Source organism: Eurypyga helias, unplaced genomic scaffold, assembly GCF_000690775.1.
Source record: "Eurypyga helias isolate BGI_N326 unplaced genomic scaffold, ASM69077v1 scaffold19129, whole genome shotgun sequence".
Classification (NCBI taxonomy): domain Eukaryota; kingdom Metazoa; phylum Chordata; class Aves; order Eurypygiformes; family Eurypygidae; genus Eurypyga; species Eurypyga helias.
Genome location: NW_010271674.1, coordinates 1 through 14450, shown reverse-complemented (window position 1 = coordinate 14450; position 14450 = coordinate 1). Strand labels below are relative to the sequence as shown.

General features: G+C 47.7%; 2 protein-coding genes across 2 annotated transcripts; one reads left to right on the top strand and one right to left on the bottom strand.

The window, feature by feature from the left end:
- Window positions 1–446: 446 nt before the first annotated feature.
- Window positions 447–9409, top strand: ARG2 (arginase 2; the record flags this gene model as incomplete). Its single annotated transcript, XM_010158907.1, has 6 exons — window positions 447–624; window positions 1450–1609; window positions 6174–6268; window positions 6386–6490; window positions 7915–8051; window positions 8982–9409. Coding segments are annotated over 6 exons (881 nt in total), but the record flags the coding sequence as incomplete, so codon positions are not given.
- VTI1B (vesicle transport through interaction with t-SNAREs 1B) lies at window positions 9314–14275 on the bottom strand (the record flags this gene model as incomplete). The annotated part of the gene is made up of 4 exons (XM_010158906.1): window positions 9314–9687; window positions 10683–10744; window positions 12584–12757; window positions 14084–14275. Coding segments are annotated over 4 exons (525 nt in total), but the record flags the coding sequence as incomplete, so codon positions are not given.
- Window positions 14276–14450: the final 175 nt, after the last annotated feature.

Sequence of the window (14450 nt, the reverse complement as noted above, 5' to 3'; positions counted from 1 at the left end):
CTGGGTTCTTGTGGGGTTTGACAAAGGAAAATAACCATTGGGACTCAGGTATAGGTAGTGAAATGTGTAGTCCTGAGCAGCTGAGCTCACTTAAGGCTGTATACACTCTGTCTAGCTGTGAAGGAAGGTGGAATACAAACTGTACTTTTTCACGTTAAAGTTGCCAGAAATGATTAAAAAACCCCAAACTGTGTTTTTAGGTGACTTCATATGATTGTCAGATCTCATGGCTAAATGAAAGCGACAGTACTATCTTGAGCTTTCTAATCTGTAACGCCGTGGCACGGCTGTTTGCAAGGGCATGCAAATAGTGAAATGAACCCATTCCCTTCCCGTTGTTCCTTTCATACATGCCCAACTGATTTTCTGAGGGGACCATCTTTTGAACGTTTCTCTGGGTGCTTACTTAAGTAACTCGCTTTCTGCTTTTGTTGCTGTGTTTCCAGGATGCCAAGTGTACGACTACGGAGATTTGAATTTCACTCAAGTTCCCAATGATGAGCTGTACAACAACCTGATCTTATACCCGCGGTCCGTGGGCTTAGCCAGCCAGGTGCTGGCTGATGCTGTAAGCAGAGCAGTGGGTGCTGGACACAGCTGTGTGACTATAGGAGGTGACCACAGGTGAGCTGAGTCAGTGCATTTTGCCTTAAAATATAAGGGGTGGCTGGGCACAGCTTGGGGTCGCTTCCTGGCAATACTGTAGGAGTAGCAGCATTTTCATTTTATTGCTGGGGCTTTTAGAGCAAAACAGAGAAGATGATGGCTCCAAAAATCTGACCACCTAAGACAGTGCTGCTTAGTTCCAGACTGTTCTGCGATCTGCAGACGTACAGATGAGGTTCTCCTGTTTGGGAAAGTTTGTGTGCTCAGGTCCCTTTAGGAACTGCTGTGGCTTCTGTATGGCTGAATGTTTAGTGATGACTAAAGAGAGACTTGCTCCTCAGCTCCCAGGACGTCGACTTTTAGGAAAGGTTTGTAAGGCCTGCATACAGAGCATTTTGTAATAGTCACACAATATAAGAACTCTCCCCTTTTTCACTAACCTTTGGTCTGAGATTTGGCTGAAGCAGGTAGGGCAGGTAAGAAGGAATTGTAGGGGAAGGTATTATGACTGGAACCAAAAATGGGTGAATAGCAGAATTGCTGAGTGAGCACACTAGGCTTTCCAAGAAATCATTTGGAGCTGGAACAGGTGAAGATCAGAGCGTGGGAATGGTGGACAGAGAACTTCTCATCTGTCAGTACTAGCACAGTCCTGTAGTTGCTTGGAGTCTTCTGGAATCAGGATAGGGGCATGCCGTGCAGCTTGTGTGGGATGCACCCGTTACTGTCACGGGTGTCTGATGTGTTGAAACGTGCCAACTGCAGTTGCAGAGACTTCCTGTTGTCCTTGTGTTTGTTCTGAAGGACAAGTGGTGACTAAAGCCTTTGCTGCTGTACTTCCAGCTTGGCACTTGGTTCTGTCAGTGGCCACGCGCGGCAGTGCCCACACCTCGGCGTGATCTGGGTGGATGCGCATGCTGATATCAACACCCCTCTCACAACTCAGTCTGGAAACCTCCATGGACAACCTCTCTCATTTCTCCTAAGAGAGCTTCAAGATAAAGTGAGTACCTTGCTTGTACAGTGAGCCTGCACTGAAATCCGCTGAGCGTTTCACTACTTCTGGTGTGAGGTACTTTCATACCTGCCGCAAATGCAGACCCTTCTTACCTGAGTGCAAGCAAAAGTAGGTATTACTTGTGTGTGTAAACACACATATGTACGTACACACACGTACACAAATGCACACATGTAAATATAGATAAACATACACGCACACTTCGAAGCAGGAGGGAGAAAAGCTTTTCTTGTGTTTGCTCCCTCGTGGGTTGTAGAGGGGGCAGGAGCTCCTGCGGACTGTGGTAGCAGCTGACCCCGATGCCATTCCCGCCCAGTGAGCAGAGCTGGTGCTGAGGCTGTGCCGTGGCAGCAGTTCTATTGCTGAGCGAAAGGGGGAGCCTCCTGCTGCCTGAGCCTGCGAGAGCTGCGCTGAGCTCGCCTCCAGTAACAGATGGTTCCTGTGTGCCTTGCACACTGCTGCTGCTTGGTTCGGCTCTTCCGTGTTTTGACAACCCTGGGGCCTGATGGGCTGTTCTTGCATGGTCTCTCCTACCTGGATGCTCTGGGCTTGCCTCCACTAGCAGATAATACAAATCAGAACAGCTGGACCTGCTTACAGGCTGCTTTTAAGGAGATAACCTCTTTCCCGAAGACTAAGTTATCAAAAGGAACAGTATGCTGGGGCACGTGGAACGTGCATGGCCAGTTTTTGCCACTGTCAAGATGCTAAACAGCAGGTTGACCGAAGGCCTTTTTGGCTTAGCTGCGGCCTGTATGGCCCTGTACAGCTGCCTGGAGCACCTACTGGGGATGCTACAAGTGGCAGCCTGTGTGTTAATAGCTGGGGCCTTGGCGGTAGCAACCTGCATGTGAGAGTCTGCTTCTGCTGAAGCTTAGGCTGGAGAGTGGGAGCAGGATCAACAACTGCAGGTTGAGAATGGATGCCAGAGCCGCACAAAGCCCAACTGCTTCATTCTGTCACTTTGCACTGCGAGTCATTTCACTTGGGTTTCTTTTCTATCAGTTCTGGGGTGACATGTTGATGGATGATGCCCCTTCCAAGTAGGGTCAAGCATGTTTCATGTTTTTATGGCTCTTGAAGATACCGTTGCGTTTGGCGTAACAGGACTGCTATCAGCTTTTTTTTTCTTTTCTCCTGCGAATTCGTTTGCGGCAATTCCATCCGCAGGTCAATAGAGTCACCTGGTGCTTTTACGTACTTTCCTCTTTAACTCTTGTATGGCCTTTACAGACACGACAGAATTCCCAAAGTAATGCAAAATTAATGGGGCTTCTTGAAATACCCCCAGGAGTAATATAAATACCCAGGTTAATATAAAAGCTTACTGTGTTCTACTTTCTTGCCCGTAAGTTAGAAGGTCATATTTTCTTTTTGACAACTGCACCCACTTGCATGGGAGAGACAGGAAGAGCAAGAGAAAACTGAGTTTTGGAGTTTACCTGAGGTGAACAGTTTGTGTTGGTGAGCACAGAACAAAGCCAAGGTCTTTGATAGCTGAGGGAGGAGGAGAAAGGCAGAGTAAGATACGCTGCTTTCCTCTTTTCTCAGTAGGACAAAAGTATTTGTTGGCTTCCTTTGTTTAGACTTGATTTCTGGGCTGCTGGGCTCCGGTTCTTGAGCAGCACAGAAAAGCAGGATTGTTTTTTTCTAGAGCTACTAAAGACTAGTGAGGTTGCTAGGGCCGATGGGGGAGCAGGCCTCTTCCCAGCAGCAGTGAAGAAAGTGAGGTCAGGCCACCCTTAGAGGGGAGTCAGTTACGGGATCTCCTCACAAGCCCACCTGAATTCCAGCTGTTGGGAAGCCTATGTGGAAACACCTGACACGAGCCCCTCAACCTGTATCTGCAGCTGCACACGCAGGTGTGTACCCATTCAGAGGGATTTCGCACCATGTTGCCTTCCTGTAGAGGGAGGGAAGACCTCTGTCCTGCAGGCACGGGAAGGCTTCTACCACACAAGTTTGTTAACCGGCTGTTCAGCAGCAGTAGGATGTGCTCTCGGCAGTAGCTGGGCTGGCTACGATCTGCCACCCTGGAGGGAACCTTCACCTGTGATCGGGTGGACGGGGCTCTTGCTCTCGTTCAGTACAGCCAGGCGCGCTGGTGATGGGACCAAAACGTTTACTGACCTGCCTGCCTGCTTTGCAAGGATTCATACTAAACCCTAAAACCGGCAGCTCCAGCCCTGTGCTCAGCTGAGCATAACCGGTTTCTCCAGGCGACAGACCGACCCATTGCACGTCGCCTCTCAAGGCAGGTCCTGCATGTCAAAGGGCACGTAGCGCAGGGGTGTAGGATTTTGGGGTGAGCCCTGTATCTGCGTCCTTACTTTCACTCATGCCGTGAAGGGGATTTTGAGCACCCCCTCCCCCCTGTGACGCATCTGCATGTATGCTCCTCCGGGTGTGCTCCTGTAATTCAACCTACCCGCCTCCCTGGGTCGCAGGATCTGGTCATCAACCAGAGTCTCAGGAAGGCTGGTTGGCACTTGGCTCCCTGTCTGGTTTGTTCTGTAGAACCACAGGGGAAACAACTCCTTCGAGGATATAGAGAGAGAGCAAAATAGCCTGCGTAATTACGTTTTATCTTCCCAATTCCCTGCCCACCTCTCCCAAGTGGTACTGCTCCCCCAGCAGCGACAGGCTCCTTCTTCGTTCCCTCCCAAGAGGACACCAGGCAGATACTGCGACGTACCCCTCCCAGTGCACCATCTGCATAGGCTGTTCTTCGCCCCGCGCCGGCAGCTCGCTCTGGCTGCTGTACCCTCTGTGGGGCTGCAGGAGAGCTCAGTCAGGAGGACCCGACCCGTTGCTTGCTTTGTTCTGAGACACATCAAGTGCCAGCCCTGGGTCACCGTGACCCGCAAGCAGCAGTGCTGGCACAAGGGAACGGGGGAACCGATGTGGCAGCAGCCGCTCAAATCAGCACAACTGCCAGGAACTCCCCAGGGCTGTTACAAGTCCCACAGTTTAGGTGTTCTCACCCGTTTTTCGGAATCCCTTATGCAGGCAGGGCTCGTGAGCTTGGTCACTGCTCCACTGAGTTAAATGTCCCCCGGTAGCAGCGATGCATCTGGCTCTGAAGTAAAGCGTTTGGCCAGGCTGCTGTGGGGCAAACCCTGCAGCGCTTGCACAGTCCTTCGCAGGCTGTCAGCCGCTACTTCCCTGTCCTCAGCTTCCCAGGAGCACCGCTTGGCGCCTCTCCAGGCGAGGTGGCACTTCAGGGTTTTTAAAAACATTTGAAAAATAATGTTGTTGGTTTTAAGGGAAAGTATTTCTGAATATAATCCCTTGACCGGCATGCCTCAAATCTGGCATTAGTGTCAGGGCTCCTGGAACCATTCAAACTAAACTGGCTTTACTGTCAGCATCTCCTTTTCTGTTGGATCAGAGTCAAAACAGAGCCTACCAGAGGAAGTTTAAGGCATTCCATTCTCTTTATTTAAAGAGGAAGACGTGTAGTTAAAAATGGCCGTATGAAATCTACTAAATCATTGCTACTAGAGAGCACTGACAACACTAGCAGTACCACACTCAGCTTCTGGTATGGTGATGAGTTCTGCTTCATTCCCGAGACCTGAATTACTTTTCCTAGTGGTCTCCGGTTCATTTATCCCTCTTCTGAATTCATGACTGCAGGAAAGGTTCAGGTCATTGCCCCAGCGCAATAAATACTTTTATTAGATGTGCTGATTTAATCCCAATGTGTTTAAATACAGCTAGGGGCATGCTGCCTTTAAAATAAAATCCAAATGCTGTGACTAGAATATAATTGGCAACGGAGAAGTGTAAGAGGGAACCAAAGCCTTCTTGCTGCTCGGCAGCTGTGTTGGCTGTAGCCATTTTCTGAGCTGGGAGAGGAAGAAGAGAAATTTGGGTTAATTTAAAGCACTCCTAAAATCAGTAGCTATTACTAACCAAAGGATTTTTGTAATGGCATACCATGACTACTTAATTACCAAAGCTGAAAAATGATGGCCTCGTCATCTTTCATCTGCTCTCTTCAGCGCTACACTAAGCGCAGTATGATGTAGCTCACTGTGGGCCCAACTTTTCGTGCCGGTGGGTTTTTTTTTCCTTCCCACGTTGAATTTATCCATCTTTTATGTCATTTCTGCCACCAAGTTCGCATCACTTTCTGGTGAATCTCCTGAAATGATCCAGGTGCCTTGGTTTTTATTCTTCCACTTTGGCAAGATGTACTGGGCAAGTTACACACACGGTACATTTAATGGTAACGCCTAAGTGCTTTACGTCGGGGCAGGTATCCCCCCTCTCCATTCACTGGTGCAAAGTACCTACTGCTTGTGATTTGAGCTTTTTATTCCTTCTCTTCAAACTGGGAAAGGCAGAAGAGTTAAAAGCTTCCTCCACTAGCAGTCAACTCCAGCAAAATGGTAGGACAAAGGTAAGGACTGGTTAAATCAGGACACCGAACTCACAAGCGACGCGGTTCCTCTGTTCAGAGGGAGAAAGGGTGCTGTGAATAAATCCAGTGAGGGAAGCATTCAGTACAGTTTTGTTGAACTAACCCAAACTTTGCTTGCAGGTACCACAACTTCCTGGCTTTTCCTGGCTGAAGCCCTGCCTTTCGGCATCTGATATTGTGTACATTGGTTTGAGGGATGTGGATCCTGCCGAATAGTAAGTCGATTTAAAGGATTTTTGCAAAGGCTGAAATCATGAGCTGCTTCCCCCAGCTGGCTCTTCACAAGGATTGCTAGATTATGATTCTTTTAAAAAACAAATTTATTTTAACAGCTATATTTTGAAGAACTATGACATCCAGTACTTTTCCATGAGGGATATTGATCGCCTTGGAATTCAGAAAGTTATGGAAAGAACATTTGAACAACTGATGGGCAGGTAACAAACTCCTCCTCTCCACTTGTTCAGTAACCTTCAGGAAGTAGGTATTTCAGTGAAGGTCACTCCTGATGCCAGGCGGCCTGACAGAATGGTGAGTGTCCAGTAAACAGCAGAGTCTCAGCACCCACTTTAGTCCTCGACTTCCGCACCTTGAACTGGAACCGCTTCCCTGACAGGCAAAAAGCTGTCAGAGAGGTTACATCAGCCACTGCAGCTGGGGCTCTGCTTTATACCACCTGTTCTGTTTCTTGAGGAATTCTGTATTCTGCTGCAGTCTGACAAGACTCCTGAACCAACCCAGAGTCTAGGGTATATGTTACACTTTAAAAACCAGATTTAGCAACTTGAGGGTAGCTTGAATTCAGCTGTTAGTCCTGATGGCTTCCTCCTTGGACTGTGCCCACCTGTGCTGCCCTGAGGACAACTGCCACTTCCGCTCAGACAGCGAGTTCCCTGTAACCACTCCCTGACTTAGTTCAATGCTGACGTCTTTGCTAACCTCGTTCATGCCTGGGGAACCAGTTCAGGGAGCAAATGCTGCCAGTCTAGGAACACATGGAAAGGATCAGAGCTGGACAGCGTAACCCCTCACCACAGGGTAGAAGAGAGTCCAGTAAGCAGAACAAGGTCCGTGTATCTGTGCTGCTCGCTGTCGTACCTAAAGGTCCGTTCACCCTTCCTTGCTGCAGCGCTGCTGCATAAGAAGTTGCTAATCCAGATGCTTCTCCCTACGGAGTATCTGCAGGAGGTTGGAAGCACAGTCTCTTCCATTTCAATAGCTCAGAGTGACAAGTGGTGTCTGATTTATCAAGCTGCCATCTGTTGTTAGACTTGATGTAGTAAGTAACTAATGCTTTAGGTTTGAGATGACCCTTTGCTTTCCCCTCAGCTAGGTTTACAGGGCAGTTTGGAGGCAGCCTTCGACGACTGCCCCAAAAAACATGGAATGCCCCACTCGTCTTGACGAGCTGTCCATGAAATCCGCAGACTGGGTGCTTCCTGCAGCCCAGAAGCCATGCACGTCAGCCTTTTGGCCTGGCTTTCTGTGCACGAGCAGAAAAGGCTGGATTACATCACGCGTTTCTCTACGTTCTTCCAAATCCGGAGGCAGATACCAGATAAGATGGTTAGAACTAACTCACCTGCAGCCACATCACACCTTGGCAGATAGTGAAACTAGAAAGACAAACTCCTGTTTTCCCAACTGAGGGAAGTTCTGTGCTAAGAACCTGTTTCAGAGTCCAAAGACAGATTAAAAAAAGTCCTTTCCAAATGTGTTAAGGACATGGTATAGGACTTGCGGTGGACCTTTAGCATCACGGAGCATGGTGCTGCCTTGCTGCTCAGCCTGGTCAGCGAGAGATACATGTAGACAAAGCCTGCGGTTCTGAGATTGCCTTTCTTGTTTTATTCCGTGTCAGGAGAAAGAGACCAATTCACCTGAGTTTTGACATCGATGCTTTTGATCCCTCGCTGGCCCCAGCAACTGGGACTCCTGTTCTAGGTGGATTAACTTACAGAGAAGGCATGTACATCACAGAGGAAATCCACAACACAGGTAGGAGTCGACCAGTGGTATTGGCCTAAGCAAGGACAGGAGAAACTCCAGGAAGCTCACGCTGGTTATGCGTTTCCTGTGTAACTAGATAATAGGATAAATGGAGTCAAAGCTAAGGTGCCTGCAGAGCCAGTTCAGCCTTCAAAAAGGAGTCCTCTGGTTGGACTTCCCAGGTGTTGGAAGCAGCTTCACCACCACCAACTGCAACTTACCAAAAGCAAATCAAATGCATAGTACGTAAACAACTAATGCCCAAAATGACTTGGCCATGTGTAATAACTGTTCCCTATTCCTAAACACCTGAGGTGAGATGTAAAAATGGGCATCCGGAATAAAAAAGAAAAAAAGGCAGTTTTAAGCAGCTCGAAGTTCCATTCTAGGATTCAAGGCTAACACATCAGGCTTTCACCAACTATACTGCAGTTGACTCAGTATATTGAGGACTTTCCTCCTTATGCCACGGAGTTTTTATTTAATGTGTTTTAAACGGTGAGTTATTTGCAGTAAAAACAACCCACCCATCCAGAGAGCAGAGTCAACAGAATCATGAATAGGATGGCAAAAAATACTAGGTGAGACTGTTTTAGATCTCCCTATATCTCCTGATTTTTGGAGTGGGAGAAAACAAGATTAAAACCCCATTCCTCTCACAAGTGTATAGGGAACATCAAATTTACTTTTCCCGAATGCTAAAAGCACAAACGGGTGGGGTAGTGATGAGGTAAGAACGAACCAAATTAAAACCCGTAAATTGCATCTGAGAACCGTACCCTCATCATTCCCGTGCCAGCCAATTTTACTTGTCTAAGGGGTAGAGCAGGTCACAGGCTGAAGGATCAGACTTGCTGCAATGGATGGTGGCTGCAAAAGAAACCCTACTGGAGACTTTACCCTTCTTCCTGGTAACAGAGCTGTAAATCGTTTTGACAGGAATGCTTTCAGCTGTAGACATGGTTGAAGTCAATCCGCTGCTTGGAGCTTCTCAGGAGGAAGTGAACGCAACTGCTAGTCTGGCAGTCGATGTGATAGCGACGTGCTTTGGGCAGACAAGGGAAGGAGCGCACACCGCTTTTGACCAACTCCCGACACCCAGCTCTCCAGATGAATCTGACAGTGAAGAGCAAGTGAGGATTTGAGAACCTAAAGCGTTGGGTGCGTTGGACATTACAGAGCTCTGCTGAGACACTTCAGTGGATAGATTGTCAGCACTTGGCAAATACTGTTAACTTCTCCATTTTTAAATAAACTAGCTTTTCCACTGATCGGTGGCTACTTTATTACACACCAAGATTTATTCATTTAGTTAAGTATATACAAAATGAGACAATAAAATATTTATTACCTTCTTATTCATCTTACCAGTAGTTCAAGTCTGTCTCTGCATTTTCCTTTTACTCCCATTCTCTGTCTTTCTAGTGTCAGTACAGTTTCAGTTGAACGTGCTGTCTGGTGAGACAGTCCAATCCTCAGCCAGTCCAAGGGAACAGGCAGCCCATCCCGTTCCTCAACAGCGGAAAAGCTCATCTCTGTCACGAAGATTCATCTGCTGCGAAAGAACTTGTAGTAGACCACTCCTCCTAGGATGGCCAGCTCCAGGATGATGATGATTGACAGCAACAACTTATTAGTGGCTACTCTGGAGTTAAGGGAAAAAAAAACCCCAAGATAGAGTTTATCCTCCTTGATTATGAAAGCAAATTCCAGGTAACTGGAGCACCATCTTACCTTCAGTAAGTATAGTCCCTGTCTCAGCTAGACCAGAAAGTGCTATCTGAATAGCTCTTAACAAGCAGGAAATAGTTTTCTACTCGTTTTCATGGAAATTCTGCTTAAATCTTCCCCTTCAGCAGTCGCAGTTCTGTTCTTCTTCCCCCACCCCACATAAGCTCATCCTGCTCGATACGTGCCTACGCATAGCACTTCAGCAAAGAGGGAAATGTTACATTGAACTCCTGTGCTAAAACCTGCATTGTGGTGCTGTTACCTAGAACTTTGTGGTTGAAGTAAAACTGGAAAACCTCCAAATGATGATGCACTTCTACTACTGAAAATGACACAGTTACTGTAACTTCCTTTAGCAAGAGGTATAAAGGAAAGGTGGCTAGGCCTGAGGTACCTACTGGAAATACACTCCATGAACTGGTTTATGAGGAGAATTAAACCATACAGTTTAGAAACTGAAAAGACACTTAAGCAGCCAAGGCTTTAGTCATCAAAACAGTATATGGTCAGGCTCAGAGTTTCTCGTAGGAGAGTAGCTACTCTAGGGTATTACTGTGGGCTAAACTGATTTGTCTGTGTCAGCGGACATCGCCTGCTCACAGCTGCAGCGATTTCCAACCTGAATAACAAGGGGTTGCATCTAATGTTACCATTAACAACTCTCTGTAGCTTGCTTACTCCTCACCGCAACTGAGGAGTTGGCCTACATGAGCAGCACAAGTTCAGCACCGTTCACCTTCCTGTACTCCATCAAGTAGTTACCAGAGAAGAAAACACAAGTTAGCCTCTGCACATGGGCCCATTCCCCAAAACCTGCCTGCAGTTCCAGCTGACACTCTACTTTTTGGCTGAAACTGGCTGGCAACAATGGCACCTGCAAGCGCTGCCCCAGGCTGGTCACATACTCACCTCCTGGACATTGACCGCAGAATCTTGCGACTCTTGCTCAAGTTCTCACTTGTGTTCACCAGCTGAAAGGGAACAAAAGTTACCCGTCAGCTGACACAGCAACTCTGTAAAGATGCACTGGAAGCAGCTGGTGTTGAAACGCTGCAGTTAGTAAGGGGACCAAGGCTAACCATATTTCTTCCCTAGAAAGGAGACAACACTTCCCGCTTGTATTGCGTGTAGAGAATGCTGTCTGAAGACTTGCCTGCACACTCCCCCTGGATACATAAAAAGACACACAATTTAGGACCACTTTCCGTCCCTGTAGTTGATCTACAGCTATCAGAAAGTCGCTATTAGCTCCTTTTATTAAATTTAATTTAATTATTGGAGTTGTTGACACCAGAAGAAAATTATTCTGAGTGTTCTCCCCAGCGCGTACCTGGAACTGTCTGAAACGCTGTTCACTTGTTAGCCAAGAGCCACGTTGCACCCACATGTGTAAGTGACCCAGCGAATACGAGCTCTGAACCGGGAATAGATAATTGCCGTCATCAGAGCCAACCCTCAAGTTACTTTTCAGTCAGCTATTAAGAAGCAGGCAATTAGTGAGGTTACGGACAAACGAGAAAGCTGTTGTCTCGCAGACGGTCAGGATTCATGATGGATGGCCGCTGGAGCTCTCCGGGCAAGATTTTGCTAGCTAGTCCACTTCCAAACCTCCCAGGGAAGTGGGAGGTGAGCCAGGTCACTTGCCATCAGACACCTGCCTGCACAGTGCTTCTGTGCCCTCCCCTGCACGACTGGCCCCATAGGTACGGTGCTTTCACTGAGGTGGACTGGACCAAGCTGGGAAGAAAACTACCGAGTCCATTCAAAGCATACTGGGTTTCCAGCCTTTGCCGTGAAAGAGCAGGCGAGGAGAAGTTGGAATGTATGTTCATACAGCTCAGCGATCCAGAGCCTGAAAGGCTCTCCGTGAAAGTCACAGCATCACGAACCATCTGTAGCCAGGCTGACGTGCCTGCAGGACCGTGAAAAGAACAGACCAAGTCCACACCTACAAATCTCAGGCTTGCATTTCCTTTCCTGGTCTCCAACGCAAATCTGGGAGCAGGGCAAATCAAATTCTGACTGAAATTGAAAAAACTACTTAAATGAGAAAGCTACAGGCTTCGTTTCAGCGAGCAGAGATAACTCCCAAGGAAAGGGTGGATGCTTTTTGTTTTGGCTGAGCTCACTTACTTGCCAAACTCGGCGTCCCCCTGCAAGTGACTCACGTAAAAGCTTTACGCTCAGGATCCCTTGTACACACACAGAAAATCCCATGAGTTTGTTACTTCAAAAAGCCAATTCTCAGTTCTGCCTTTGTGTGTAAACCAAACAAATAATCTGCTTTTTAAAGAGCTTCCACACAGAAGCAGAGCTGCCTGACCCAAGGATGAGGGAACAGGTGTCTTGTCTGAGCCTGCTTTCTCCCTCCTTGGCTAACCTAGAAATATTGGAAGGTTAGTAAATAGGTAATTAAGCTTCTATTAAATTTAATTTCATCGAAAGAACTTGCTAACTACGTCCCAAATCTAAACCTGTACTTCAGTCATCTGGTGGCGGGCAACTCCTTAGCACTTTTTAAACATCCCTATGGTTTTCAGCAGCACTACTTAGCAGCTTTACAGGTCTGACACCCAGTCTTGCAGAGACACAGCAGCAGATATTTGGCCATCGTGCTTTGGGCACTTCTGCTGTCCTTATTTTCCATTCAGGAGCACAACAGAGAAATGCAGCAGCCCGGGTTTGGTCTGCAGAAACGTCAGTCACATCACGGCGTCCAGGGAGGTCTCTGAGAGCAACCACTGGCACACAGTCCCCACCAAGCTGGCATCAGGTAATTTCAGTTCAACGCCCGCAGCTTCTGCGCTTACTCTGCTCCTGGTGCGTTCCAGTTGCTCCCGCTGCTCTCCAAGTTCTTCGATTATATCGGTGCCAATCTGGTCTGTTTCAGCAGCAATTCGGTGCGAGCGCTCGATGCTCTGACTGGCTTGGTTAAGGCTGTCAGTTCCCTGGAGAAGCAGCACCCTCTGCGACTGCAGATTAGTCTGAAAAGTAACATAAGAGATAAAAAATAAGAAAAATAAGCACAGAGACAGAGGTCTGACAGAGTAAGAAGTTAGGGCGCGGCTCCACAGGCCATCCGTTTGCACTAGCTGTGCACGCTGCTGGCGTTAACAGACGTAGCCCAGCTAATTCCGAGAGAGTTCTGGCTCACATTGTAAGATTACGGCCAGATCTGGTTCAACCTTGCAGAAGAAGGACAGACAGCGAAAGAGTTAACACATTTACAGAAATCGGTCTTTGCAACAATTTACTTGTCCGCCAAAGAACATTTACATGAAAAGAGCATCCCTGTTTTCCAGATGCTAGTTTCCCTTTCGTTCCCATCTAAATTCAGTCTAGTGACTTCACCGTTGGTTGCCGGGGAGATCACGAGAGTTTACAGTCAGAAGGACTAGGAACAAACAGCACTAACAGATGGACTGCTAAGTAACAGAGATCCTCTTTTCATGCCAGCAGCCTTGCGACAGGGTAAGAAATGTTTGCTGACCTCGGGGTCAATAGGTAGCTCAAAATAAGATGTTTTCTTAAGTTTCAGAAAATCTAATCCACCACCCTGCTCCCAGGTTTTAGAGGAGCCAGTCAAGAGGAACCAAATGCAAAATTTTACCGGGGTACTGCAGAACGAGATACCAAGGAAGGAGCCCTCCCCTCCCACCTTCCTCACCGACGGTGACACGCGAAGAGCCCACCGCCACGAACCTTCGGCGCAGACGACTGCGCGTGCAAGACAGCAAGCGGAGTGGGTCTCACTAGCTCGGATACATCTAAGCATAGCTGGTAAACCCAAGAAAGGGGTGTGTTTCTTGCACTGTGGCAGCACACCCACGGTGAACAAAGTACTAGAGGATGACTTCTTGCATTGTCCTGAAATTACTGACACTGAGGTTGCTTAAAAGAGATTTCTACCAGGGAACCTGTGCAGGGCACAGCTCACACACTTTGCTGGAGCAGTTAACCTTCCTTCTCTCCCAGGAGCCTCACTTTTGTGCTTTCCCTGCTGTAGGGGAATGACTGAAGAAAGAATTTGGGTACAGAATGCTGCATAACTTACTAACTGCATGGCATTCACGGAGTTCCATTTTGACTGCGCTCCCATCTTTGTTTTAGGACAGAAAAGCTTTCCTTTGAGTTCCAGGTGTCCCTTCTCCTCCCCCAGATATTAGTGTTACATGCAGAGGGATTTACAGGGAGTTATGCAAGCACAGAAGCCAAGTGGATTACAGCAGAACCACTGTACACAACACGCCTGGAATATTATTTTTGAACAATCACAGCAACGTTAAATAAAATTTATATCTAATTCTCACGCTCTGTTCATTTTCTGTGGAGAAGATTCCGTATTTCATATTGCCTTGACTTCCAGGGGCCAATCCCAAATCTGTGCTTCTCATCTCTCTCTGGAACATGGAGAGGTCTCTTCTGTATGCCCGGATTTTGCTCATCATTTGGTTGCGGAAAGGCAGAGGCGCATACTTCAGTTCCTCCTCCATTTCCCGCAGCTTTAACGAAAGAAAACGTTGTTATTTTTCAGAGCACAAAATCCGTTCTTGTCAGCGGCTGTACTCAACACTCACCGCCGGATGAAGGGACTCACACAGGTTTATGTGACTGGGCGAGGGGGATTAACCCCAAACCCTACACCCCTCATCTGGCATCAAGCACACCATTAGGAGG